This window comes from Miniopterus natalensis, chromosome X, assembly GCF_054644295.1.
Source record: "Miniopterus natalensis isolate mMinNat1 chromosome X, mMinNat1.hap1, whole genome shotgun sequence".
Classification (NCBI taxonomy): Eukaryota; Metazoa; Chordata; class Mammalia; order Chiroptera; family Miniopteridae; genus Miniopterus; species Miniopterus natalensis.
In genome coordinates this window covers 93,626,024-93,651,180 of record NC_142103.1, presented here as the reverse complement: position 1 = coordinate 93,651,180, position 25,157 = coordinate 93,626,024, and the positions used below count along the sequence as shown (strand labels likewise).

At 41.6% G+C, this 25,157-nt stretch overlaps 2 protein-coding genes across 3 annotated transcripts in view; one reads left to right on the top strand and one right to left on the bottom strand.

The window, feature by feature from the left end:
- APOO (apolipoprotein O) overlaps positions 1-1,666 on the bottom strand; it is a 56,118-nt gene extending 54,452 nt beyond the window's left edge. Inside the window, exon 1 of the mRNA XM_016215401.2 lies at positions 1,458-1,666. Within this exon, the coding sequence (XP_016070887.1) occupies positions 1,458-1,466 (9 nt within the window). The 5' untranslated portion in view covers positions 1,467-1,666. The remainder of the gene's footprint in view (positions 1-1,457) is intronic.
- A 3,008-nt stretch (positions 1,667-4,674) lies between these two features.
- On the top strand, positions 4,675-24,891 carry CXHXorf58 (chromosome X CXorf58 homolog). 2 transcript variants are annotated; one of them, XM_016215402.2, is made up of 8 exons: positions 4,675-4,806; positions 5,837-5,936; positions 7,765-7,859; positions 8,285-8,396; positions 15,964-16,095; positions 20,203-20,432; positions 22,813-22,972; positions 23,767-24,891. In XM_016215402.2, the coding sequence occupies exons 1-8, from the start codon at positions 4,691-4,693 to the stop codon at positions 23,941-23,943; spliced, it is 1,122 nt and encodes a 373-aa protein (XP_016070888.2). In that variant the 5' UTR covers positions 4,675-4,690; the 3' UTR covers positions 23,944-24,891. The 2 variants fall into 2 exon arrangements, with proteins under 2 accessions (XP_016070888.2, XP_016070889.2); XM_016215403.2 differs by lacking the exons at positions 7,765-7,859; positions 8,285-8,396.
- Positions 24,892-25,157: the final 266 nt, after the last annotated feature.

Genomic DNA, 25,157 nt, shown 5'->3' with positions numbered 1-25,157 from the left:
AATCATTGTTTTAAGGCACTGGCTTGCAGTGGCTCATTCTCCAGCAACAGATAACAGACAGTTACCTACATTCATGACTGAAGAAATTGCTAAATTTCAGTTGAAGGTTGGTGAAAATAAAAATTCTTTTTCCACCAGAGATCAGGGACTCCCTGGATTCTATCCAGACACTTCTGAGGGGCTGAGGACCACAGGTTAAGAAGCCCAGGTTAGGTAGGCAGAGTAGATCTGCTCTCCTTTTTACTACCACAGTACATTGTTGATACCTATGTAAACTGATCACAGCATATCCTTTGTCGTTGCACCCTAAAGCTGAACTGAGTTTCTAGCACATAATAGGTGTTCAACACAAGCTAATCAAACGAATGAAAGTTGCTTATTGGATCTGTCATCCTGACTAAACTGTGAGCTGCCTGAAGACAAAATAAAAGTGAATGCTTAGATGGTATTTCTATGTGCCGGAGACCCTTCCAAGTGCTTTACACATATGAACTTATTTATTCCTTATAACAACCCTATGAGGCAGATGTTACTCCCCCAATTTCACCAACAGGAAACCAAGTACAAAGAGGTTAAGTGACTTGCTCAAGGTCACACAGCTAGAAAGTGGCAGTGCCAGGACTGGAAGGCAGAAATCTATGTCCTGATTTTATAGCCTGTACTGATGCACCCAAAGCACATTGCACGAACTCAAAAAAATTTCTTGGTATTTTTGAAATTGCATTAGCATTAGTTTATGGGTGTAATGCTTCTTGCAAACTAATTTCTGGCAGCTTGTGATTTGTTTTTCATGATAGAAACTACCATTTACTTTCTTAATAGAATAACAACTTTACGTTAAAATGCAGATTTTCGAACAAAGTCTTCACTGTACAAGTCGATTTCTTTCAAAGGACACGAATTCGCAAAATGTGAAGAAAGAGGTCGACTTGTCCATACTAAATAATGTTCACTAAGGAGGGGGGCAACGCTCCAGCTTCCCCCCTCGCCCAGCCGTTCCTAAGCCAGCAAACCCCACATCCTGCAGCAGCTCAAGAGGGTGGCCCTCCCCCATTCATACACTAGGTTCTGAAACCGGACCCGGCCAAGCAACCAAAGACGAACCCCCGCAGTGCCCCGAGATGGCCTCACCCTACCCACAAACCCAAGAGGGCACCAGCGGGGACAGGGTGGATACTTTCGGGGGTACTTTGATTTTTCAAAGTGTTTTATTCACGAGAAAACGACCCAAATGGCCCCACCCACCCGCCCCGGAGTCTCACGCCTCCGCCCGGCAGCAGCCGGCTCAAAGCGGACAGGTGAATGAACCGCGGGACCAAGATGCAGCCGGCCCGGAGGCGGGAAAAGCCTCAGGGCGAGTAGGGCCTAGTCCCCAGAGAGGCCCACGAGAGCGCGGGGAGGGCTCCGGGACACCGGGAGGGAGCGGTGACAGCAGTGACCGGGCTCCAAGCTCTCACCTTGAACATGTCGCTGGCAACGGCGGCTCTGGCGGGGTCACCCCGACCTAGACCCCGCCCACTACAGAGAGGCGGCTACGGCGGCCGGTTAGGGTCCTGATTCTTCCTACCGCGAACGGGCTGCGGGTGCGGGTGACCGCGGTACAGCCGAGTGGATCCCGCGAAAGCTTAGTTCGGAAGCGTGGGGCTAGAAGCGACGTCGCTAAGCTGCAGCGCGTCGCGCTTAGCGCGACGGGCGAAGCTAAGCCCCGCCTCCCGGAGGCTCCGCCCCTGCGCCGGCGGTTGCTAGGCGGCCAGAAAGCGCCAGTTCGGCGTGGGCGACACCAGGCGGAGCGAGGAGGGACGGCCGGCCGCCTCGCGGCGCTGAGAATCTGCTTTCGCCGGCCTGATTGGCAGCCCCGCGGCGTGGGCTGGGAATCCTCTGCGCGCCGCCGCCGGGCGGGGGCGCCCGATGGGCCTCGGGCGGCTCGGGAAGCCTCTGCGCCGGAAGCCGCTGACTTCGGGGCCTGGATTTTCCTCGCGAAAGGTTTTCAGAATTTTTCTTTACCGTTTCTGAGCTCTTAAACTAACCTGCTGCGGCCTGTAGTCCCTTGTTTTCTCTTTGATATACCGAAGTGTATGCCCCTCGCTGGGAATCAAATGTTGGTCCCTTAATTCTAGTAGAAATAAGTAATAAGGACAGTTATGTTATTAACGAGAATAGTAAGCACTAACGTGGCGTTTACGACGTGCCCAGCTCAGTCCTAAACCCCTTACACATGCTTATCTAATCTTTTCAACGACCAAAGTAGGTGGGCACGATTATTATTCCCGACCTAATAGATGAGGAAACTGAGGCACAGAGAAGTAATCTGTACAAGGCCACAAAGAAGGAAAGTGGGAGGCCAGAATCCAAAACTAGGTAGTTTGCCTTTAAAGCCTGTGATCTCGCGTAATTGCTACAGTATGTCATAATGGGGGGGGGGTGTGTGTTTCATATTTCATAATGTATTTCACTTCCTAACTCCATAGAAACTCATCCAGGCGGGCATCCGGAAGATTGGGGAGGTTTGTATGGTGGCCCTCTAGTGTCACGGCCCTCTAGTCAAAGGCCACTTGGAACACCACTGTGGTTGAACAAGTTGGGTTTATTTCTTATTGCTTCTAGGAAAACATACACTTTGGGAAACAGTGGGGCATCTCCGTAAGAGGGTGTTAGATGATTTATCTATTATAGCATTTGGGCTTCCTTGGGTGATTTGGGGGTGAGGTCAAGGAAGCGGGGCTTTGCTCTGGATTGGGTGTCCTTAGGAAGCCAGGGTAACACCAAACCCCAGCTGAGTGCTAGGCCAGCTCCCAGATGTTAAGGGCTGCTTTTCTCTTCAAGTGAATTGTATATTCCATGCCACCCCCATCTATAGCCCTAAGGAGAAATATTGAGAAGACTCTGAAGGCTCTACATTAGAAGTGGAATGACATATGTATATAAAAATGTGAAGCATAGTGATCAATTAGGACAGGAGTTCTTAATTCAGGAAGTATGTGAACTTGGACAGGGAAAAATTACAACTTTATTTTACTAACCTCCAACTGAACTTTAGCATTTCTTTCAATTATAGTGTAGGCAACAAACCACAGTAATATCAGCAGTACCTGTGACTTAGCTATAGAGAAAGCACAGATATCTTCATATCATGTTCTAGTCATGGACAATTTCTTGAGATAACATTTCTACTCATTACCACTTCACAAGTACAGTAGTGATTAGAGCTCTCATTTTATTTAATGCATAAAAACACATATTTCTATAATTTTGTTTTTGAAAATATTGCAACAATGATTTCAATATAATTGGAGTTTTTTGTAATCCTATATTTTATGTTATGCATTTTAAAAAATACTTTTTATTGATTTCAGAGAGAGGAAGGAAAAGGGAGGGAGTCATGATGAGAGAGAGTCATTGATGGGCTGCCTCCTGCACGCCCCCTTCTGGGGATTGAGCACGCAATCAGGGCATGTGCCCTGACTAGGAATTGAACCATGACCTCCTGGTTCATGGGTCAATGCTTAACCACTGAGCCATGCCAGCCAGGCAATCATGCATTTTTAAAAGCATAGTTCTTGGAAGGAGTCTGTCCATAGGAGGTCCATCCACACACCAAAAGAAAAGATAAAGAGCCTCTGCTTTAATAGAAGAAACTAAGCAGTGACTGCCACCAGCAAACATCAACTCATCCTAAGAATTTGAGAACTGCATCCAAATTAGAGTAATGCATCAAAGGATAGAAAAACAGAGATGGAATCAGATCATTTAGTACACACCTTCTCACTTTACCAAGGCAGGACCTATGTTACTGAGAGGTTAAGAAACTTGCCCAAAGTTTCAGTTATTCCATGACACAACCAGGGTGGAAAATTTTTAGACAAGCATGTAACCCCCCCCCCCCCGCTAGGCATTGGGGAGTCCCATAGTTAGCAAGATGCCTCCTGCCCTCAATAAGCTTGTTGGGGTGACAGCCAAGAAAACATATTATAATGCCATATGAGAAGTACTGTAAAAGAAAAACATATGCAGTATTATGGGACCTTGGAGACAGGAGTGAGCAATTCTGTAAGAGGTGGAAAACAAGAGAAGAGGCATCAATTAGCTGGGGTCTTCAAGGATGAATTGATGTTTGCTGGTGGCAGGGGAGTCATTCCAGGTAGAGGACATGGCATGACCAGTGGTCCAGAGCTGTAAAACATTGACTGATTTTGGCAAGAAGTTCTTGTTCTCCCAGATTGTAGAGAGGAATGTTGATGCAAGTTGATATTTTGAGATTTGAAAGAAAGAATGGAACTAGGTTGTGAAAAGGCTTGAACGGCATTCTTAGGAGTCTGGACTTCAGCTTAGAGGAAATGAGGTGTTCCTGAAAGATTTTAAGTTGGGGAGTGATAAGGTTGGATTATTGCTCTAAAAAGTTAACTCCAGCTGTAGCGTGGAGAATGAACAGGAGGAGAAATAGCCTGGAGACAGGAAGACCAGTTAGAAGGCGACTGGATAGATCCCCTTGTCTTTCCCACATTCCTCCTAATATTTTTAATACACAAAGACTGTAAACTGTAAGCAATATTAAGGGATACATAATGCCTTCCTTTTTAAGGGGTTCTGAAATTAGTGGAACACTTGAGTCTCATCCAAGCAGTGTAATAATATAGATTATAACCTCAAATGCTTAATTTATGTACTTTCAGAGTGCTTCATTATAAGAAAAATGAATCATTCCACAAAGGTAGCCATCACTGGTGTTCAGAAATCATTTCATCCAAGGTTGGTAAAAGGCCGCAAAATATCTTTGTCAAATACTGAAGAGACAAAGACAGTATCACTGTAAGTAGCCAGCCACCTTTCTCACCTTGTATCATTTTCTGCAACTAAATTGTTTACATACAGTATTTACCTAGCTAACATCAAACACTTCTTATTTTGTAAATTATAGGGGTTTTTGTGTGTTTTAAAATTACTTTCAAATTGAATAATTATTATAATTATAGTATTTCATAATTTACAAAGCATATTAATGCACATCTCTTTGATCCTGACAACCCTGTGAAGCAGTCTTATTATTACATTTTATAAGTGAGGAAGCCACAACTGGGAGAAGGTAAGTGGTTTGCAGAAGGCTAGACAGCTAATAAATGGCATTGGCTCAGATTCAAAGGCTTGTTTCCATACGCCAGGCCTTTTCTACTCTGCGCCTTGTAGTCTGCATTTTGCCAGCCAATGGTGAAGTTACACAACACCTCTCTTTGCGCTTTAGCCTGTACTGGGTAATGATGGGGTTGGGGGGTTGGGGAGGGGGAGATCCCTGCTACCAGTTAGTGCTGGGACATGATCAAGGTAAAGTAATTCCCTGACCTGGCTGGGATGACCCTGGTTCAAGCGTAGATCACAGAGGAGTTTCTTTTCCAGAACATGGTCATCTGCTCCCAGAAGAGAATTGGGCCTACTGTAAACTTCAGCGATTCCACATTCTATTTTCTTAGCACTGGAACCAGTTGGACGGTGTTTTTAAGAACTAACTGCAGCGGAATCATTTTAGGTCATGGATGTTTTTAGAAAACAAATTTGTCTCCTCACACGTTATTTATAATATATGTGCCTTTTGATGATAAAGTTTTAGCCAGGATGTTTTTTTAATCTCAAGAGAAATATTCTCAAGTATTTCATATCCTCATTCTAACTAGATTCTGCAAATGACCAGTTCCAATTACCACATCCAAATGTCCCTCATTAGGTCAGCCTTAGGGTGGGGGGTGGGGAGGTGCAGAAGAAGGAAGCATAAATTCAGAGTTCCCCAAGATTTTAGGAAAATGAAAGCGACTTCACAAATCTTAACCCCTTTTTCCCCCCCTCTCAGAACTGATGAAGATATTTCAGCTCTAACAATACAAAGAGCCTGGCTATCTCATATGGACAAGACAATATTTCAACTCCTAAAGCACACAATTTGTGCAGCCGTATGTATTTTGTTTTGTGTTTTCGCTGACAGATTTAATTACTTATCAAGCTAAAATATCTGTTAAGTAAGGATAAAGCATGTAACCTTTTTTTTTCTCTCCAATTTAAATCCAATATTATTGCATAGGGTTCTGAGATTGCTTCTTTGATTAGCCCTAAATGGATATTTCTGGATTTATTTTTAACATAGGTGACTGTTACTTCTTTTTCTGAAACCCACATGATATTTATTGTAAAATTCGGTTTCTTATTTGAAGATGTGAGACAGTGATCATCCAACAAGAAAAATCTCTGAATGAAAAGTGCCCTCACCTTCCACCCAGCAATTTCATTTCTAGGACTCTCTTCTGCAATATATGTACCATTTCACTGCAGCATTGTTTGTAACGGCAAAGAAAGTAAACCATATAATGTTCATCCATATGATGCTGGGTAAATAAGTGTTGGTGCTATCCTGGTGTTAAACCTCAAAGCTTTGCCTATGGTTCTGCAGTAGAAAGATGGCTAAGATATTGTGTTAATGAAACAGGCAAGTTCAGAAGAATATGAATAATATGGTCCTCTTTGAGTAAAAAATGCATACCCCCCACACCCCCCAAAAAACAACTCTGGCAAACCTGGCAGAATATTAGGACTTCCTACATATAGTACCAAATATTCTCCTAATAAAATCACTCATTATGACAGTAGTCTATATTTAGTAATAGTCACATTAAGGGGATTTTAGCCCCTCTGAAAAAGTCATAAAATCTGAGCAGTGTGTATACTTCCTCACCATCTGACCCACAGACCCATTTGTGATGTCAGTGAAAACCCACCCAGGTCAACTTGGGACACTGCAGGTTCATTGTCCATTGTCTTCCCGTATGGAACTTGTATTTAACTATCGTAATACTGGTTTTGTTATTTTAGATTCTTTTAGTAACAGAAAGAAGGAAATGAATAATTTTTAAAAATCTGTTATCCTAATGCTTCAAGTTACTACCTTACATTAATAATGCTTTGTCATTTTAAAAGCCCTTTGGTGTACATTTTTATGTGATTGTCATAGGCATAAATGTTGGGCAGGGTCATATGGGGGGAGAAGTGGGGACTTCAAAGTCAAACAGATCAACATTTGAATCCTGGCTTCCCCACTTACTACCTGCATGCCTTTAGATAAGTTGCAGACACTGCCAGAGCCTCAGCCTGTTCATTTGTAAAATGGGAATGATAATATTCAAGGACTATTGCTGAGCCGTAAGGATTCAATGAGGTTATGCATATAAGGCACCTAACGCGGTATGTGGTATATGAAAAGTACTTAAAAGCTAGGAGGAGTACTATTATCGGCCTCATTTTACAATGATTCATTCAGTATCAAATGGTTGTTAAGCACCTGCTGTGGTCCAGGCCCTGTCCCACATGCTGGGAATACAGTGGGAAAGAAGGACACGGCGCCTACCTTTATTAAGCCTACAGTCGAGTAGGAGATAAAAAGTTTATAGTTAATTACAATACCTGGAGAGAACAGTGCCTGGGGTCTTGAGGAGGAACACACACCCGAACTGGGAGGCCAAAAGCATGAAGTCATTGGCTCCAGGCTACAAAATTTATCTTCTTAAGTCCTCATAACTTCTCAGTATATAATTCCAAAGCAAATGCGTTCTTATTTACATTTATTACGTGAAGCAACTGAGATGTAAGTGGAGAAGCCAAGACTAGAACCCAGGTCTTCAGAACTCCAAGTCTGGTGTACTGTTCACGTTATGCCGCCTCTGTTATTCTCAGTCAATTGCATCTGGGCAGGGTATCACCTTCCATTTATGGCACCATCATCTGTTTCAGGAATATTGTGTGACACATGAAATACTGAAGAATGTTTGCCCCTTAGAGGCCAAGCTTGTTAAAGATCCTAGCATGACGTGTAAAGTTAGATTCAGGTAATGTTTCTACGCTGATTTATTTCAAGAAGTACTTGGTTAATATGAAGAAATTTTAGAAATTTATTTTCTTAAGTCCTCATAACTTCTCAGTATATAATTCCAGAGCAAATGCGTTCTTATTTACATTTATTATGTGAAGAAACTGAGGCATGCATGACTCCTGGGCCAAACGCTGCCTTGAGAGTGGCTCTCACATCCCATGGTGTGTCCAGTCTGACACACATGAGAATAGTTGTGAGCACACACACGTAAATGTGGCTCTTTCATCTTCTGTAACCTATTTCATTACCATTTTGTTCTGTGCTCTGGCATAGCCTTTACTCTGCATGCAAGAAACTATGTAAACTATCTTAAGCACACGGGGGAGAAGTAACTGGGCCCCAAACCTGATGCCAAATGACACATTTTTGGTCTTATTTCAGATTTAGTGGTGAAACATTTCCACCTTTTATTGTGTTTAAAATTTTTCTACATACTGGAGGCCATGGTTACAAGTATTTCAGCGGAAAAAATATGTTAAAGCCGTCAAGTAAGGTGATGTTTCACGATGTATATTTTATATTATTTAGCTTCTTATATATCTTAACATCATAACATAGATATGTAGTATCTGGATTGCATTTAAGTATACGGACTAAGTTATTTTACCATTAAACATCCCAGTAGGCAGTTAGTATTTTTTAAGCATATGTTTCAAAGCATCTCTGTTTATTAGCTAAAAAAGATTTGGAATAATTACTATATAAGACCGTAGAAAATATCCAATGGTATTCTTTGTATTACATTTTTGGTTTGTTAATACAGGGGTGGACAAAAGTAGGTTAATAATAATAATAATACAAGAATAAACGGTACTCACAACTATAAACCTACTTTTGCCCACCCCTGTAATGGACTAAAGTGGCCAGTTGGTCAGGGCTTTAAAATTATGCACAACATTTGATGCAGTTTTGTCTTAATGACATTTTATCATTGTTTCTTCAATTCTGGTAGCATATTTAGAAAACCAGCGCTGGATTATTGGAAATGAACTTTTAAAATGTTTATCCTTTTTCATATGCGTTCTTATACTTTTAAGTTTCATGATTATTCAGCAAAATGTCTACAGCATAGGAATCCCCTGGGGATCTTGTTTAAACTGAACTTTCTGATTCAGTAGGTCTGGGATGGGGCCTCAGTCTACCCAGCTCCCAGGTGCTGCCACTGCTGCTGGTCCATGGATGACACTTTTTAAAAAATATATGTTTTTATTGATTTTTAGAGAGGAAGGGAGAGGGATAGAGAGATAGAAACATCGATGAGAGAGAAACATCATCGATCAGCTGCTTCCTGCACACCTCCTACTGGGGATCGAGCCCAAAACCTGGGCATGTTCCCTGACCAGGAATCGAACCAGTGACCTCTTGGTTCCTGGGTCAACACTCAGCCACTGAGCCATACCTGCCAGACAGTGAATCACACTTTTATTTATTTATTTATTTTTAAATGTCTTTATTGATTTCAGAGAGAGGAAGGGAGAGGGAGAGAGATAGAAACATCAATGATGAGGAGTCATTGATCCGCTGCCTCCTGCATGCCCCCCACTGGGGATCAAGCCCGCAACCCAGGCATGTGCCCTGACCGGGAATCGAACCACGATCTCCTGGATCCTGGGTCGATGCTCAGCCTCTGAGCCACGCCGGCTTAGCTGGACCACACTTTTAATAGCAGGGATCTACAGCACAGGTATTTCTCCTTTGGCCCTTATATAGGACTATAAATGAGTAAAAATAAATGTGTACACTCTCATATTTAGCCTTTTATAAACCATAAATCAAAGGTTATTTTCCTGTAGCCTTCTGGAAGTGTTTTACATGAAAAGTATGGCCCATCTGAAATAATCAGTAATGGCATGAATTCAGGATAGAAGACCACACAGCCTGGCAGTTTCTGATCAGCTCTAGCCTGTGTGGCATTTATTCTCCGAAGAGTATTAGAAAAGGAAAAGAGACTGCTTTTCTCTGTTGTAAGGCTACGTCATAGAAAATGTAACTCAGTTTCAGAAATGTATCAAGTGGATTATGTGTTTTCATGTAGAATATGGTGTTTCAGAAACATTCATATTTGTTCATTTATATAGGATGACTTCAAATGCGAAAGTAAATGTTTATTCTACGTTCATACCACATTTATCTACAGAATGAGCTTGCTTAGAGTTCGCCTATAAAATAGCATCAGTTGCTGCTTTTCTGAGGTTACGTAATGGGGCCTTTCCAGGAACTGAAATTCTCCTGGGTCAGCTCCTGGAGGCCCCTACTGTCCCCAGGCTGGAGCAAACGAGAGCCTTGGACGCTGTGACTGGAAAGCGCTGTGTGTATATTAAAACTCATAAAAATGCTGTATAATAACTTAAAATTTTATTTAAATTACAAAGTAACTTTTTTAAAAGGAAATCACGCAGAGATTTTTTTTAAAAAGGAAAGTATGCCTGCTCTGGCCAGTTTGGCTCAGTGGTTGGAGCGTCTGCCCATGGACTAAAGGGTCCTGGGTTGGATTTGGGCCAAGGGCACGTACCTCAGTTGCAGGCTCAATCCCCGGCCCAGGTTGGGACACATGTGGGAGGCAACCAATCAATGTCTCTCTCTCTCTCTCTCTCTCTCTCTCTCTCTCTCTCTCTCTCTCTCTCTCTCTCCAACTCTCTCTGGAAAGCAATGGGAAAAAATATATTCTTAGCTGAGGATAAAAAAAAAAAAAAAGGAGGAAAAAAAATATGCCCTTCTGCATTTCTTCTCTGTGCTGCAACTTTCACCCTGGAGTGATTACTGTTAACAGTTTGCTGTGTAGCCTTCATTTTTTGCCCATGAAAATACACACACAAATATATTTTTTAAATTTTTTGTTCTTATTGTTCATTCAGCTTGAATTTTTCACTAAACATTATAAGGGTTTTAAATGATTAGGACATACCCAGTTTGGAGAGGATGTTTAGGGTTCCTTTTTCCCTTTAGTTTAACTTCAAAACAAACTCTGGTAACACTTGGATTAATGGTTGATAGAAGTGGAATTTTTCTCACTATAAGTTTACTCAGCTCCTTTGCTCTTTGAATGTAGAAACTGTGTCTTTAGCAAACTTATCCAACTTTCCTAAGTTTACTTGTTTCTTAATATGAAAGAAATAAGTCAGTTTTAGTCCATTCAGATGTTTAATCTAAGTTCACTTACAAAGGAGGGGTGTTTCACAGATTGTTGTTGTTGTCCCAGCTTCTTTCTTGTTTTTATTGCCATTTCTAGTTTCATTTCCTTATCATTTTAAAAAATATGTCTTTATTGATTTCAGAGAGAGGAAGGGAGAGGGGGAGAGAGAGAGAGAAACATCAATGATGAGAGTCATTGATTGGCTGCCTCCCGAATGCCCCCTGCTGGGGATTGAGCCCGCAACTCGGGCATGTGCCCTGACTGGGAATCAAACCTTGATCTCCTGGATTACTGGTCGATGCTCAACCACTGAGCCACACTGGCTGGGCTTCTTATCATTTTCCAATGGCATATTTCATATATTCATACACACAGAAAAACAAAAAGCAAAAACAAGTGAAAGGATGTAGAATAGCTTAACAAACTTTGGAGGAGAAGAACAGATTCAGAAAATTTACATTACCTGATTTTAAAACCTAAAAAGCCACAGTAATCCCGGAAGTGTAGTGATAACATAAAGAGAGACATGCAGATCAATGAGATAGAATAGAGAATTCAGAAATAGACCTACACATAGACAATCAATTGATTTTCCTCAAAGATGCCAAGGCAGTTCAAATGATGCTAGAACAATTGGATAGCCATGTGTACAAAAAAGAGATCTTGTTTCAGTTACCTACTTTGATGATCTATTTTCAGAGCAATGCTTATTTACAGAGGGTTGTCACTGTAGTTAGTCCACAAACTATATTTAGAATATTCTAAAGCCTTGCTACTCAAAGTGTGGTCTACAGACCCACAACACTGGCATCCCCTGGGACTTATTAACATGCAGACTCTCAGGCCCCACCCCAGACTCACTGAATCAGCAATCTGCATTTTAACAAGACTCCCAGGTGATTGTGGGCACAATATATTTTGACGAGTACTGTCCTAAAGGTGCCCCCACCATGGCCTGGAAAACTTCTGGGTAACTGACAATTCTTTTTTTTTTTTATCCTTACCAGAGGATTTTTTTCCCACTGCTTTTCAGAGAGAGTAGAAGTGAGAGAGAGAGAGAAACATCGATGTGAGAGAGACACCTTGATTGGTTGCCTCCTGCACGAGCCCCGGCTGGGGCCGGGGATGGAGCCCGCAACCAAGGTCTGTGCCCTTGACCAGAATCGAACCCGAAACCCTTCATTCCACAGGCCAGTGTTCTAACCACTGAGCAAAACCAGCTAGGGCCTGACAATTTTTAAACATTAACATTCAGTAACTGTTATTTTAAATTGAAGATCCTGTTCTTTTTGAGGATCATGCATTTATGTAAAAAGGAAAAAATTAGTAATAGCTGCCCTTATTGAACACCATCAAGTATGATGTTAAACATTTTATGTGCATTACTCTTTAATTCTCATAAACTCTAGAATGTATCCTGTTATTATCTTCATTTTAAAGAGACTAAGTATTAGTCCAGCCAGTGTGGTTCAGTGGTTGAGCATCCACCCATGAATCAAGAGGTCACCGGTTCGATGGCCGGTGGCCACATGCCTAGTTGCGGGCTTGGTCCCCCACGGGGGGCATGCAGGAGGCAGCCGATCAGTGATGTTTCTCTCTCATAGGTGTTTCTCTCTCTCTCTCCCTCTCTCTAAAAATCAATAAAAACATATTTTTAAAAAATTTAAAGAGATTAAGTAACTTGCCTAATGTCTCATGACTAGGAAGTGAAGGAAGTGACATCAAGACCCAGTGAGCCTGACTCCAGAGCCCATGCCCTTAACCACTGCTGAGTCAGGAAGCCCACTGAGTGCGCTCTCATATGGCCCCTGATAACATGTTCCCGTTTTCCTGTGAGGAAGCTGAAACTCGGAGAGGCTTGTCAGGGCACAACTGAGACTCGGACACTTCTCCATGTACTCTGCACATTTTGAGGCGCTTATGGTGGTTTTATTAATTCTGAGCCTGTGTATAATTGAACTGTTTCAAACCAAGAAACTTCTCGTGCAGAGGTACTAGCCATCACTGCCTCCGTGAGGGAGAATTCCCAGCCGGGCGGGGAAGAGACTTGAGATGTTAGAGTAACTTGATAAGCCCAATTATGGATCTAGGCCAGCAAGGAGCCACAGGGCTGGGGGGGCTTCTGGGCCACATTGAGGCCGGGTATCAGGGGAGGTGTCAAATTTAGAGATGCCCCCTCTGACCCTTTGAGTCGCCCACTAAGAATGGAACCTGCCTCTTGAGCCCTAGTCTGACTGGCAGCTATCCTGGAATCCTTGCTTAGTACTCACCCTTCCCTTTCTTTTGGGGCTACACTCTTCTTTCCAGCCCTTCCCATCCAGAAGCACTTTCCTGAACCAGCCACACGTAGTAGATGTATGGGAAAGAACATCTTGGCCACTGGAGGGCAAACTTTCTTCAAACCCCTGTCACCCGCGGCAGCAAGCCTGCCCCGTGCTGCCAGGTGTAGGGATTTTCTGGCTGAGAGACTGGGCTGGGCCTGACACAGCTGAGCCACACAGCCGAGGCACCGTACAAATAAACTAGGCTTCGGGAGACTGGGGGGGGCTGAGTGGAGTACAGTAGGGAGGAACTAACAAGAAATGTCTTTTTAAGTCACTTGTTCTAAAGTCAAATATAATTATATCTAAAGAAATGCTCGAAGCAGAAGTTAAATGGTTTTCCAGACCTGTTCAGTGTCTATGTGCTTTTACCTTTAGTGGCACTGTGGGAATCGTTCATTAGAACCCACAGAAAATTAATTGCAGGAAAGCATAATGGAGATATGTGCCAATGCTGCCTTTAGTTTAGCTGCATAGTGCAGAGAGAAGCTAATACAATGGAAAACCAAAACGGTCTGCCTAAAGGGCAGTTCCATCACATTTTCAGTAAACTATCTCTCCCTTTAGTGCATTAGAAATAAAACTACAACCATTTGAATACAGGGTAGGGCAAAAGTAGGTTTACAGTTCGTATGGAAAAGAATACAATAATTAATAAATAACAATACAAGAATAAACTGTGTTTCGCATACTCACAACTGTAAGCCTACTTTTGCCCCACCCTGTATTTTATTTTTCATATGTGTCTGTGTTGTAAGCTTTGAAACTTAAAAAATAAAAAAGGAATATTCTAGATAACAAAAGTGAGAATTGAAATAGAAAATACATCAAGGCTTGCTGTTGTATTGTGTGGCGAGTAAAAAGAACAGATTCTGAGTTTCAGTCCTGTCTCAATGACTCCTCTATGGCCTTGTATCAGCGACATATAACACAAGAGTTCCCGTACGTGCACCGACATCACATTGTGAGATACAAAGGAAAAGAGAGACTGATCTGGAATGAAAAGGTATTTGAATTTTCATCTACGCCAGTCTCCCTTCCCATAAGCATACCCTTTGTGGCCAGAAGCACAGACACGTAGTACAGATAGGTGCTAGAAGAGGCAGCACATACTTAGAGGGAGTGGGAAGGAGGGTGGGGAGTCCTTAAGGCTCTACTCACAGTCCGTGTATAGCTCTTAGCCCAAGGAGAGATGTGCATGGAAGAGTTTGGCACAGATAGGGCCAGGCAGGATTTGAGCCTCAGCATGTTCTGTGATTTTTCCATCTTTGCCCTCTCACGTCCTTTCCTTGAGTACCAAATGTAAAAAACCTTTTGTTTGCCAATCTTTGGCTACTGAGAATGAAGTCTGAAGAAGAGGGAGGTCTGAGCAATCTGAAACGAACATGTCTCCATTTGGGGGCCATATATTAACTAACACATAAAAGAGAGTTGGCCCAGTAACACCTTTTATTGCAATTCGTAGGCCAACCTATTTAATAACCAGATAAATTTTCTCTGCATGAACAGCACAAATGGCATTATCGGTTTGTTTGGTTTTTTAAGGGGAAAGAATATTTTTCAGGGGGTAAAAAACATCTTTTAAAAACTGGTCCTCGCCCTGGCCAGGTAACTCAGTTGGTTGGAGCAACCTCCCGAACACAGGAAGTTCGCAGGTTCGATTCCCAGTCAGGGCAAACACCTAGGTTGTGGGTTCGATCCCCAGTCAGGGCAGGTAGGGGAGGCAACCAATAGATGTTTCTCTCTTACATCGATATTTCTTTCTCTCTCCCTTCCTCTCTCTCTAAAATCTGTAATAACATCCTCGGATGAGAATTATTAAAAATTTAAAAGCTGGTCCTCCAAGGATTGTAGACTCAGCTACTCCTCTAGCTACATTTTAAAACTATGTAGACTCCCCCAGCTGGTTTTGCTCAGTGGTTAGAGTGTTGGCCTGAGGACAGAAGGGTGCTGGGTTCTATTCCAGCCAACGGCATGTAGCTCGGTTTCAGGCTCAATCCCTGGCCCTGGTTGGGGCACATGCGGGAGGCAACCAAGCAGTGTTTCTCTCACATTGATGTTTCTCTCTCTCCCACTCTCTCTGAAAAGCAATAGAAAAAGTATCCTTGGGTGAGCATTAAGAAATAATAATAATAGCCCGGCCAGGCGTGGCTCAGCGGTTGAGCATTGACCTAGGATCCAGGCAATCAGGGTTCAGTTCCCGGTCAGGGCACATACCCGGGTTGCGGGCTCAATCAATGACTCTCTCATCATTGATGTTTCTGTCTCTCCCTCTCCTTTCCTCTCTCTGAAATCAATAAAGATATATTTAAAAAAAAAATAATAATAAACTGTAGATATGGTTATGGAAACAAATTTTAAGTGGTTTTCTAAATCCCTATATAATATTTTCTTTGTAAATACAGTTCACATATTGAATAGCAAGCTACTAGAAGAAAGGAAGAATATTTGGATCAGTGAAATAGTCAAAACCGCAGGATTCAGAATAAAAAAAAATTAAAAAAAGAATATTTGATGTATTTCTCAGAAAAATATGTAAAGTGTATGCTGATAATTATTGCTATTATACTACTATTTTAAAAGTCTATTTTCTGTTTTCTTTATAGGCCTCAACTGATGCTTTCAAAATAATGGGGAGAAAGAAATTTTATGAACAAATTATGGAAGATGAACGTCTTTCCCAGAAGTTCAAAATAACTGATGAAATAGATATTGTCACTGTGCAAGATTACATGAAAGTAAGGAATTTAGATTTAGATATTGAAAACAAACAACAATAACAAAAAGCCTTCTGACCCTGTCCTCCAAGAATAATACCTTTTTTATTATGGTAAAATATACACAGCATAGCCCTGCCCAGTGTGGCTCAGTTGGTTGGGTATCATCCCATGCGTCAAAAGGTTGCCAGTGCGATTCCCTGTCAGGGCACATTTCCAGATTGCGGGCTCAATCCCCAGTAGGGTGTGCAGGAGGCAGCCAGTCGATGTTGATGTTTCCCCTTCATCAATCAATCAGTCTCTCTCTCTCTCTCTCTCTCTCTCTCTCTCTCTCTCTCTCTCTCCCCCTCTCCCTCTCTCTCTCCCTCCCTCCCCCCCTCCCCCTCCCTCCTCCCTCTCCCTCTCTCTCTCTAAAATCAATAAAAAACATATTTTTTTAAAAAGCAGTGGGCCTTGGTGACAGGGCGGTAAGCTAAAGGAAGGTAACCAACATGGCACCTAGCTTTCTGGTTTGCATAACTGATAGGACAGCAGTGCTGAATCAGGGAACTTAAACTCGATACCTTAATAATAATCATAGCAAATGCTAATGTACAGTGATGCGCCACTTAGCAACAGGGATACATTCTGAGAAATGCATCATTAGGTGATTTGGGCATTGTGCAAACATCATAGAGTGCGCTTACACAAACCTAGATGGTGTAGCTTGCTGCTACAATTTTATGTGTTGTACTTTCATACAACTGGCAGTGCGGTAAGTTTGTTTACAGCAGCATCACCACAAACACATGAGCAATGCATTGTGCTATGATGATATAGTGCCTACAGTGTCACTAGGTGAAAGGAGTTTTTCAGCTCTGTTATAATCTTATGGGACCACCATCATATATGTGGTCTGTTGTTGACCAAAACATCATTATGTGGTGCATGACTATAATATCAACTCCTTTTATCCTCATAACAACCCTAAGAGATAGGTACTATTATTACCCCATTTCACACATTCCAAAGAACAAGGGATCCCAAAATCCTAGGTCATAATAACAATACATGGCCTTAACTGTTCACTCATCTGCTTCAGTGTGAAACATGAAATTAATAAAGTGCTTAGAGACTCCCAATTCTTTTTTCTTTATTCTAAAGCATTAACCTAGAAGATTAGGGCATTGGACCAGGAAATAAGTCGAGCTTGGGGGTGCCAACTATCTTTGCCAAGGACATGGGGCTCATACTAACCGATTGTGACTATGCCAAAGATTAGTGACATAAAAAGAAGTCCTCAGGTTGACATACTGGAAGAGAGAGAGATGGTGATTACTGATGCTTATTGAGCCCTTTATGGACAGCACAGATTTTAGCTCTTTATATGCATATTATCTCCTTTAATCTTCAAGTTTATAAATTATATGACCCATTAACAGGTGAGAAAAATTGAGTTTAATGAGATTTTTAAAAGTTGCCCAAGGTCACATAGCTAATAAGTACAGAGCAGTGCTGAGATGTTTACCCATCTGACTAGTCCACTCTAGGGAAATAAAATATACAGGCAGTCCTCACTGTACACAGTAGTGCAGGACCATAAAAATGACCACGCACGCTGAAACCATGCAAAGCAAATGTTATAATCAATGGGGAAAATTGTGATTGTTCCATGCCTTCAAAAAAATCTCATCAAAGCATTAGAAGCTCTCTTGCTATCTGTTGTACATATATAGGAAAATGAAAAAAATAAAACCCAAAAGATTTAGTTAGTATACTATAAAACATTGAGAAGTAAAGTGTTCCATTTCTTTGTAAAAAACTTAAACTTATTAACTGTGAACATACTGAAAACCATTGAACTATACACTTTAAATAGGCGAATTGTAAGGGATGCAAATCTCAATAAAGCTACTAAAAGCCAGTTGAGAGTAGTTTAAAGTGCTTGTCTTCTGTTCTTATACAACTTACAATACCAGTGAGCATCTTCTCTGTGCCTTGGCAAGTTGTCATACTTCTTTTTTAAGTTTGGATCACCCAGCAACATTTTATCCTTTGGACTTTAAAATTTTTTAATTGATTTGAGAGAGAGAGGAAGGGAGAGAGAGACAGAAACATCGATTTGTCGGGCCGCTCGTTTATGCATTCATTGGTTGCTGCTTGTATGTGCCCTGACCTCGGATTCAACCCGCAACCCTGGCGCGTGGGGATGATGCGCTGCCCAGCTGAGCCACCCGGCCAGGGCTTAGCCTTTGGACTTTAAGTGCTATGATATACCTCAGAGTCCTTTTACTGTGAAGTGTCTTTTTTGCCGGAGTTGCTTCCTCCGGGGCAGCTTGACCCTTTTTGTTCCAGCCACTTTCCTCATTTATGTTGGTAAGTTCACTGTCAGTCACCAGGCTCTTCGGGCTGCCTGTGTGCAGTCCCTTGAATGGTGGCAGCATCAACATCCCCGCAGTCAGTCACCTGTTTCTTCTGCAACTCCATTTACATTCTATTTGAATTTCACTTCCAGCATTACCACTTTTTGTTTCTTTTTTGGCTTTTCCCTCTTTTGATTGTTATTTTTCTTGTCACTGGGAGACAGAGAGGCAACACAGCTACATACTTTGCTGTCTGTGTGTGAAGTAAATAACAGATCCCCAGTAACCAGTCATTGACACACTTGGAAAGAAGGGACGTGATTGGTCACTAATCACCATCCACATCTGTTATTTATGTAGCGATCTGTGGACTGAGGAGCTAGCAGCAGAGTTTTCCTTTATGCAGTTGCTCGATTACACTGTGGTAACTGAAATTTGAACCATGTTGTTGGAGGACTGGGCTTATTCAACTAAATAGTGGTAATTGAAATTCATGCATGCCTAAATAGCACAAAGGGAGAACTATCTGCACGTGTGTGCGTGCGTGTGCACACCCTGACTGCCTAGCTGCTATTCCATTTCCCAGCATCATAGATCCCTCTTCTTTATTCCTCTCTCTTAGGTGACCATGTATGAGGTTCAATTGATTATACATATTTGCACTTTTAAAATTCCTAATCTTATGTTTTAAATATTTTTAAAAGAAAAGGGATTTCTATAAATATTTCAAATGAAAATAGTGAAATTTACCGCTTAGCACCAGAGATGAGCTCATTATTTCTAAAAAGGCTTAGGCAAATGTCATCTCAACCCAAGCATGTCATGAAGGAGCACTACCAGGTATGCAGATCACATAGCTATTACCAGTTTTTAGGCTCATCCTGCGTTTAATTTCTCTGAGTTATATTTGCCATTAAAATGTTTATGCATTAAAGAAATATGTAGTGGGTGTGGTGCCGTGTGACAGGGATTCTGCCTTCCCAGAGAGGAGCTAAGATGTACACAGACAGCTAAAACATCAAGTAGTCAGTAATGAGAGTCATAGAAGAGAGATGCCAATAAAATTCAGAGATGCTCTTTAAAAAAAATATATATATATATATATATATATTTTTTTTACTGATTTCAGAGAGAAGAAGGGAGAGGGGGAGAGAGAGAAACATCAATGATGAGAGAGTCATTCATCGGCTGCCTCCTGCACACCCCTGACTGGGGATTGAGCCCTCAACCCTGGCATGTGCCCTGACCAGGAATTGAACCTCGATCTCCTGGATCCTAGGTCTACGATCAAGTGCTGAGCCATGTCAGCCAGGCAAGGAATGCTTTTTGAATGAAGTGACATTTGAGTGGAACCTTGGGAAATGTGTCTAAAACCATTCTAGAGCACCCACAACCAATCATTCTTAATTGTTTTTTTTCCATATGCAGGGTGGGGCAAAAGTTGGTTTACACTTGTTCATATGGAAAATAATACAATAATTAAGAAATAATAGCCCAGCTTGGGTGGCTCAGTGGTTGAGCATTGACCTCTGAACCAGGAGGTCATGGTTCGATTTCTGGTCAGAGCACATGCCCAGGTTGCGGGCTAGATCCCCAGTCGGGGACATGCAGGAGGCAACTGATGGATGATGTTCCTCATCGATGTTTCTATCTCTCTATCCCTCTCCCTTCCTCTCTCTCTAAAAAACAATTTTTAAAATATTTTTTATAAAAGAAATAATAATACAAGAATAAACTGTGTTTCACCTACTCACAACTGTAAACCTACTTTTGTCTGACCCTGCAGTATTCCAGTCTTCTTGATAAGACCCCTGCATCTTCTGGTGGAAGAAATAACTGTTGGAGAAGATTAAGCCTCAGGAACATTCCCAGGACAATGATAATGTATGACATAGTTGATTATGCAGAGTCTGGAGTAATCTCAAACCGTCTGAAGAAAGAAATGAAGTATCTGTTACAGAGACCGCGAACAGAAGAGATGCGTCAGAACCAGCTGCGGATTGTTTCTGAAGTTAGGTAAAAGTGGTCCCTCACTGAGGCTACAATACAAGGCACATTTCTGAAAATGTTCCCATTCTGCCAAATAGCTCGCGGAAGATAATAATAGGGCACATGGGAAAAATAGGAGTGAGGCAGACTGCTCAAAACTTATGCAACTTTGTAAACAGAGCAGCAAAAAGGACCATTGCTGCCTGGGGGAGATAACTTGTACCAGCGGACAGGCAGTTCAGGATGGCTGGAGGCACCACGGCATATGTAAAAAATGTACAATAGGGTAGGGATGCTGGCAACTCTTTAATTAGAACAAGTAGTGGGCACTGAGATAGTGCAGATGGAAGTGGTTGCCTTTTTTTTTTAAAATATATCTTTATTGATTTCAGGGAGAGAGAGAGAGAGAGACAGAAACATCAATGATGAGAGAGTCATTGATCGGCTGCCTCCTGCACCCCCCACTGGGGATCGAGCCCACAACCCGGGCATGTGCCCTCACCGGGAATCAAACCACTATCTCCTGGATCCTAGGGTGATACTCAGCTGTTGAGCAACACCGGCCGGGCAGTGGTTGCCTCTTAAGTGGATATGAGAGGCAGTGAGACTTGCCAAGAAGCAAGAGCCACCCAAGGTGGGGAGCAGGATGGAGGACAGTAAGGGTGGGCTGTGGGGGTGGGGTGCCTCTCTGGGAAGAGAGCCCTAGGTGCAGGTGCTAACTGTTGTTTTTATAAACACAGCCAGAGGGCTCCCATTGCCCATGCTGCACAGAGCTAAGGACTTTTTCCTTTCTCCTGAAGGTTATGATTCTGCTGTTGCTATTCTGGCTCGCCTTGCCAAGGATAAATTGCAAATAAATTACAGTGGCATTATCCCCTTCTTTACCAATAGCATGTGAGCCAATTCACATTATAGAAACGTGTGTTGCAGCAAAACAGACTGTATTATGATCTGAAATAACATGAACAGAATATGCCTGCTCCAATTATATTTCTTTTTTCTTCCCATTACTGAGTCTCACCTAGCCCGTCTTGTTTACAGATTAAGCTTGCTTTCTTAAGAAAAAGAGATAAGGAGACTAAAGAGGACCGATTGGTAGTACATTTTCACACTGTCATATTTGAAATGAAAAATACTCCATTAGTACCTGAAGAAGACACTGGTGACCTGTTGTCACACAAACACACAGGGTTGTTGTTGTTTTTTCAGGAGTAGAGATGAGTGTTGCTGACCCAATAACATAATTTAGCCCATTTATTTTTATGAGCAAGACTATATGTTTGCCAGACAGATGGCCTGGTGTAGAGTGCAGTCTGTCATCATGAAATAGATTTTCTCTCACTCATCCATATAAACACTGAATATAGAACTTAACCCTATTACCACCAAGGTCAAATAAATGATGTCATTTTCTCTGCCACCATATATAACCCTAGACTCCTTGCTATTTGGACTCATGCTACTGATTATCCAAGAATGAGTTGCCTTATAGAGCCAAATAAATAGCCAAGTTCTAAATCAATTGAAGGGGGGGAAGGACTTTCCTAAAGCCTCCTTTGAATGTCGTCTTAGTTTGGGATCTCCCAGAAGCAAACCATGAGACAAGGATTTGAATATGAGTAGTTTACTTGGGAGGTGATCCCAGGAACCACTGATAAGACGGGGTAGAGAAGTGAAACAGGGAAGGGCAGGCAGCCAAAACAGTGTGTGTTAGCAAGCAGGTTCCCACTGTAGGTAACTGGAGCTGAATCTCTCCTGGGAATGCCTGAGCCAGTACAGAGCATGCAACTCAAGTTATCCCACAGGGGGCAAAGGAGTTGGGATATTTGCACACCAGCACCCATTGGTCACTGGTTAAGGGTTGCTTAGGAGAAGAGGTATTACTTCTCTGGCAGTTTCCCTGCACATGGGTTCTTGTTTTCACAAGAAAGCTCTCAGGCTGAGTGAGGTCAGTGCCAGCAGTTGGAAGTTGGGCCTATGTGCCCTGCAGTGGTAAGGCCAAGGGGACTATCCTATGGGCATGGTACCAACTATGTCTGAGCCCAACACTGATTTTAGAAGTTTGGGTTTTTTTCAGCCATTATGAAATTTAATATCTTTTTGTGTTAGTATATGGTTTAAAAACAAGATTCAAATGGCTACTACATGGTATCTTCCAGGAAAACTGATACCACGTTTTAGAATTTTTATCATTATTATCATCAGTGTCTTCATGACACATAAAGAGCTGTGCTATGTAACTCAAGCAGAAATGAAAACTTTGGCCTAAAAATATATACACAGTATTGGTGCAAGTACTGAGATCTCTGATATATTTGCTAGAGGATGCTTTAATAAAAGGTGGAACTTGCTGTACATTTAACTTTTACTTTGTGCAATTTTTCTGTCTGTAATAAATATTTCCTAGGTACTCATCGCTGTCAAGTAGCCAACGTTTATATCGGCCCTGTCAACCGCAAAGTCTAGTTAAACATCTGGGTCTCCGGTCCAAGCAAGCGCAAATGAAAAATGAAAAAATGAGAAAAGCTCATGAGATGGAGAAAGGAGCAAACACTTCTGTGGGCACTGTAAGTTTAGCTTGTACTGAATTCATTGTTTTGACGGTATGCAAACTGTAAATAATTCTATTAGTAATTCTAACCTACAAGTTCAAGGCTGAAACACCTTTGTTATATACCTTGAATAGTATGAAGCTACATTTCTCTTGGTAACGCATAGTTTTGAAATTCTTAAACCTGATTAATACCAGCTGTTTTGGCTTCACATCAGCATGAGCTGGCAAAAAATCCAACAACCCTGTGTATATTGACACTGATGAGTCAGCAGGTCTCTAATGGTGCTTTTCTCAGAGTGGAAGTCATTTCTATCTGAACTTCTTAAAAGCCATCCTGTGAATCTAATGAACAGAATAAACTGATGAACAAAATAGAGACAGAGACATGCATACATGGAACAGACTGACAGCTGTCAGAGGGGAGAGGGTGGGGGGCTGGGTGAAAGAAGGTGAGAGGATTAACCAAAGAACATATATGCACAGCCCATGGACACAGACAACAGTGTGGCGATGGCAGAGGGAAGAGGGGCGGGGGCTGGGTGGAGGTGGGGGGGTGAGGACATCTGTAATAGTGTCAACAATAAAAATAAAGTTAAAAAACAGTAGTGTGTAAATTCTGCCTCGGTATACCCCTGCATCATAGGAATATTTATAATGAACATGTACTCATGCATTGCTTTGTAGTTTTTTAAAAATATGCTATAAATTTTTTTGAGGTGGAGCGAAATAGCAAAAGTTAAATATGAAAACAAAGTAGTAAAAAACAACTATAAAATACTTTCTGCTTTCATTTCTAATTCTACCTAGGGACCTCGGGCAGGCAGACCAGATACCAAGGAACAACGAACGGTTGTCTTCTCCACCCCATCTTTTGACATAGTGAAAATTAAGGAACTCAAGTCAGATGACAGATTGGGGAAAAACAAAGATGAACCGTTTGCGTGGCGTCAAGAATTGTATATTCATCGTTACCCACCATTTTAATGAGCAGCCAATTGAAAGAAGACCAAGTGATTGCCTGGTTGGCTTGTGCGACTGTAAATGATGAGTATGAGTACTAAAGACCAGCACAACACAAACTCGGCCTCAGTGTGCTCTCTTAACCAAACGTGCGACAGAGTTTTAAGCCCTTTTTGTATTACCATGGGTACAAATATTTTTTGCTGGCAGAATTTTAACCTGAATAGATTATTTTAACTAGATGCCCTCAAACTAGCCATACACAGTTTTGTTCGAGAAATGATGAGTATATTAATCCCTGGCACTTTTATTCAATTTTGATTTTCCTTCATTTTTTAAAAGTATCTGAACAAGCCATGCATAGCATAAATATTAGAATTTGCAGAATATAAGGCTGCTCTGTAGTCAGCCTGCAGTGTCTTTTTTTTTTTTTTAGTAGCATATTGTTTTTATAGAACAGCTTGTGATTGACCTATTCTCAATTATAATACAATTAATAATGAATTTGTTGCTACATTCAGTGTGACACAGCATATGTAATCATTACTGAGCATTGCAAACAGTCGGGACAGAATTTTGCATCTGCTCAAATGTTGTACTCTGGATATTTTCCAAGTATGAAGGCTGTTTTGAGTAGTATTTATCAATATCCTTTTAATTGATAAATTCTCATGCCTGATATAGTACAAAGTATTGATATTTTTGTGATCCAGTGTAGTGGATGATATCAAACTTTACCAGAGGCTGTGATAGTTAAACAAAGGACATTATTTATTTAACTTTAAAAATACAATTTTTGATATTGTTTAATGTTTAAAATATGGAGGTTGGTTGCTGCTTTAACTCAGGCCAAGCAGGCTATAAATGGATCTCATTCTCTGCTAAAACATTCCCTTAAATGATGAAGAATATTGGAGTCAATGTGTATGATTCTCACTAGAATATATTTAACATAAACATGTACTTTTTTAATTTTGGGAGTACGTTTATTAAAGCTGGGGACAGTGAAACAAGGAAAGGCTTAGGATAGAAGGAGCTTAAGGGGGCCTTGGGAACAGGCTCAAGGGGTTAGCCTGGGAGGAGCTGCCACTGCCCATTGCTCCCCTGGTTGCAAGTCTTGTGGGACCCTTAGAGTTTAGGAGATGCACACCTGTGGGGGAAGGGAAAGGTTCGGGCGTGCCCCTGGGAGGGAGAGCACTAAGCCTGTACTCTTCAATATTAATATATCCTCATTTGAT